This window comes from Thalia democratica, chromosome 5, assembly GCF_965202585.1.
Source record: "Thalia democratica chromosome 5, ktThaDemo2.hap1.1, whole genome shotgun sequence".
NCBI lineage: Eukaryota > Metazoa > Chordata > Thaliacea > Salpida > Salpidae > Thalia > Thalia democratica.
In genome coordinates, this window is record NC_139169.1 from 40,158,828 (window position 1) to 40,163,581 (window position 4,754).

The window sequence follows — 4,754 nt, forward strand, 5'->3', positions numbered from 1 at the left end:
TGTCTTTAATTTTCTTAATTTCTTTAACTTCACTTAAGGCTGTTTTAAACTTTATTAAAACAAACGAATTTCCCCTCAATTTCAATACTTATCACTGAAGTATATATCTAAACAGAAGTGCACGCGACAAACTTTTTAAAATCGACTGAAGCATCTGTGAAAAGGAAATCGGAAGGAAACAATTCTTTGCATGTGGAAAAATATCGGGTGTCGGAGGATCCGGAACTAAGTTAGTTGACGTCATTATTAGCTAACAACGTTGTTGGTTCATCGTGATACCAACGCGAGGACTCATGTTTTGACTCGCACTGAATGCAGTCGTTTTGTTTTTGAAATAAAATAACGTTGGAGTAACAATTTATGTCAGCGGCCAACAGTCATTTATAGGTAGCAAGATTTAATAGATTCAGTTTTTTGATTTTGAAAAATTGATTGGAAAAAAAAATATATGAAAACTTAAAAGACCTCTTTAGAATAAAAACATTAAAAAAAATACTATCACTAATGCTTTCTTAAAACAAATAAAAGAGTTTTCGATAATACTAATCACAAACCAGTTGAATTTTTGTTCTTATGCAATAGTTGTTTTCAAGCTAAATAATACGTTGCGGTTTAAACCAAAACTAGAATTTTCCGATTTCTGAATTTCAAATTCGGTGATTTTGTATTGGTTAGAAAAAAATAATTATGAAATCCAATACAATTAAAACATAAGTAAAAAATATTATTTATAAAAATGAGTTTAAGTTACTTTTAAACTGAGCTATTTAACTACTTTTAAAAATAAGTTTATTAGTGAAATATTTTAATGAATCTAAATAAATTTAAAGGTTATAATTAAATAATTTTTGGCTTATAAATGTATTTAAAACTTCAAAATTGTAGGACAGTAGGTATTAAAATTTTAGTTTTAGTACTGGAAGTTATAATAAGTTAATTTGAGAACATTTAACTAAGTAAATGAAATCGACACAAAAATTGCTTTAAATGGAAAATAATTTTTTTATATTTATGCTTGATGGATATATTACCACAAAAACTTTTGGCTTCTTATATTCCTTTATTTTTCTTACACAAAAAAGTATAATTGAGCTTGTATACATAAAGGTTGTTAACTCAAATTATTATGAACAATATTAGGGTGTAGCTTCAATACTAATATACTTTTAAAATTTATCCAACTAAATTGTTTGATACCCTTTACTACTTACAACAACAAGTGTAAATCGTAATAACTTTCCGTTAAGTATTATTATTTAACCTATAACTAAATTTTTCAAAAAAATAAATTATAGCAAAGTAAACTTACTTATTAGTGATTTTTTAAATGTTTATAAAAATATGAAATTGATATACACATTAAAACAACATTTTTTAATTAAAAACTATTTTAATCGTTACAATGATATTTTAAACGGTCAAAAATAACAAATAAGAAATATTTATAATGTACTTCGATGCTTTTAGGAGGGTTTTTAATTATGTTGTTGTAATTAAATGGCTGCTAAGCAACATAAAAGCTTACAAAGTTTAATTTTCATAAACATTTTTTACTACTACGCTTAACTTCTATTAAACTTCCTTTTGATGTTCAAGTAACGCTACAATACAGTAAAGCAAAAATTAGTTCAAAATAAAATGATATGAAATTACTAAACTTTACTTGTTAGTTTTATTTAGTGTTGTTTTTAGCGCCCAAAATATTAAGTGTATAAAATACATTAGTTTAAACGTCTTTCTATCCACAAGTCAATACTTTATATTTAAAATTTTAACATTTAGTATTACAATCTTTATTTAACAAAATTATGAAAATAATACTACTAAAGTTATACAGTAACTACTTTAAAAACTTAGACTTCAATGCCTTTGTTATCAACCTTAAGATTAAACTGAAACGGAAAAATTAAAGTTTATTTTTTTTATTTAAAAAAGTAAAAGCTATATTATTAGTTTTCTTTAAAATCTATTTTACTAATTTTCGATGACATTTGATCATTAAACATTAAGTGCGCAAACTATAAATAAAGTTTGTTTTATCCGTTATGTTTGAGAGTTTTATACTTTTGTTATAATAATAATTTATTGAACGACAAAAATTACTCAAAACATTTGGTTTTTGGATCTGGTGTACGAAGAACCTTTCGGTTATAGAGTCGCACACCACGGATACCTTTTAATGTCTTGTCCAGGATGTTTATTGTCGTTATAATTCAAAATAAAACGCAATAGAGACCATATTAATAAGAAAGCCGATAAAATCTAAATTTCAATTTGTCATGTTATTTTTATTATCATTATTAACTCTCCTTTTTATAACAGACAGATCATCAAAAAACTTCACAAAAGTTCACCTCAACAACAAAACAAGTAGCCATATCAGCAACCATTCTAGCAACAATGGTCATGAGAGCAACCATGATAGCTACAAAAACCATGACAACAACCATCGTCATAACAACAGTAACCATCGGTACAGCCAAGAAGTAAAAAAGCGACCAAGAACTGCTTTTACTCCCGAGCAAATAAAACGATTAGAAGACGAATTCAACAAAAACAAATATTTGTCTGTTGGTAAAAGAATGGAACTTTCAAAATCTCTAAAGTTAACTGAGACTCAGGTTTGTTTGTTTTAGGTATTATCATCTAAGTATTAATGCAAGTTGATTAAATTATGTTTTTTTTTATATCCTTAGACCAAAACCAATTTTCTAACATTTAATATTTCCTTGATATGGCATATTCTTTTTTTTTTTCAATAATTGAATATTAGTACAAGTAAATGTTCAGTAAATGTCTGTTTTTAACCATATAAAAACTTACAATTAGTTTACTTTAGTATACTTTAAAAATTAATAGATCGATATCTAATTAATAATAAAATTTTAAACAACTAAAAAAAATCATTTTGTAACCTTTTATTTTTTCACAGATAAAGATTTGGTTTCAGAACAGGCGAACAAAGTACAAACGAGAATACTTAAGTGAATGGGAAGTTCTTAACCACCAGAAGTTTCTCGCGATGCAAGGTTTCTACGGCAACGTCGCCATGCCGACCCAACCCACGTTCCTGTCGATGATGGGCGCTCTCAGGGGGTTCCCACAAGGCAATCCGTTTCTAACCCCTGCGTTTCCCATGGCAACTTCGTCAAACCACTACAAAGAGCTAATAAGCAGGCAACAGATGGTCCAATCACAGCTCGGTATTTTTGGAGGATTTCCTCAAACTTCAGTTTTATCTAATCAGATACCTAGATTTCCGTGGGGAAGTTTGTCTCCGCCTAGCGGCAGCCCTGCAACAAATTTCAGCTTTGGAAAAAAATTCGGCCCAAAGCTGCTAGAAACTGTAAAACTTTCTCAGGAAAGCCCCAAAATAGAAAGTCCCGAAGTTTCGACTTCCGGTTCTTCCGAAAAAACTCAAAAAAGTCCCCTGACCCACGAAAAGAGTTTTCCGTCGCAAACAAGTTTCCTCCCGAATTTGAACCCGGCATCGCAGTTTCACATGAACCAAGGCAAATACTTAAACCCGTTTTCCACTCTCCAACTGCCTTCTTTTCAAGTACCTCGATTAAAATAAAATGTGTTTTTTTTTTTGAAAATTTGTTGACTAACTCTGTTGTAGTTTTGTTAAATTTTTTAGTTTTTTTTTTCCTGAGTTTGACTGATTTGTTATGAGGTCAGTTGAAATTTAAACATACTTTTTCTGTGTTATTATTTGTTTGTACGTTAAAAAATTATTTTAATTTTAAACTTTATAAACTTTAGTGTTGATTGGCTATGTACTTTTATTGATAAATTGGTAACTATGAAAATGATATTATTGTTAGCTGTGACATGTTTGAAAGTACAATAATACAACTAAATTGATAAAAACTAGTTCAAAAAAAAAAGTTATAAAAAATATAAAATTAAAATTTAAGCTTATCTAAAGAGCTTAAAACTTAAAAAAAAAGTTATAGCTAAATATAAAAAAAGCCTTAAAAAACTTTTATAAATAATAAAGTTTATAATTAACGTATTTTACACTTTTTACCACTAGAAACTTATTGTAACTGATAAGCATTTGTAATATTACAAATGCACCAAAATTTTTGTATTGTTTTGTTTAACTATTTTGTAAAAATATCATTACAAGAGAAATTTTTTTATCAAACTTTAATAAACTTTTTTTTAAATAAATCATGAATCTTCTCTTATTAAACTCATTTTTCTTACTTATTCTAAACATGAAAACCATAGTTCAGTAAATACTAAGTCAATAAGTTAGTTTGAAAAAAAAATTTTTGTTAATAGAAAGTAAATTATATAAGCAAATTTTAGCTATTAAAAATTCACAATAAAGCCTGTACGTCATCAAAGATGAAGCTGAATATAATAAAATCAGTATTTGCAGTATTAAAAAAAATTACAAAAATTTTCTAAATAGCAACGATTTTGACAGATATAACTACAAAAGTCTCAATTGTGAGCGAACATTAACTTGTTAAAAATATAAGTAGTAATCTAAATTTAAACTTAAAACTGTTAACTAAACTTAAATCATAGTTCTTTGCGTGAGAATTTCTTAAATTTTAATTCTACTGCTTACAATACACTGATACTTTAGACACAAAAAAAAACTTGTCAATCAAACTAATAAGTCTATACAACGGCGTCAATAAAAAGTTTAAACTTATTTTGGATAATTTACAACTTTTTAATACTAATCAGATTATCATTAAGTGCACGCAGAGTTAACAAACAATTATGAGATT

The 4,754-nt window shown here is 27.1% G+C and overlaps 1 protein-coding gene across 1 annotated transcript; it reads left to right on the forward strand.

Moving 5' to 3' along the window:
- Positions 1 to 2,465: 2,465 nt before the first annotated feature.
- LOC145836522 (uncharacterized) lies at positions 2,466 to 3,577 on the forward strand (the record flags this gene model as incomplete). The annotated part of the gene is made up of 2 exons (XM_082944317.1): positions 2,466 to 2,621; positions 2,933 to 3,577. Coding segments are annotated over 2 exons (801 nt in total), but the record flags the coding sequence as incomplete, so codon positions are not given.
- Between the last annotated feature and the right edge of the window lie 1,177 nt (positions 3,578 to 4,754).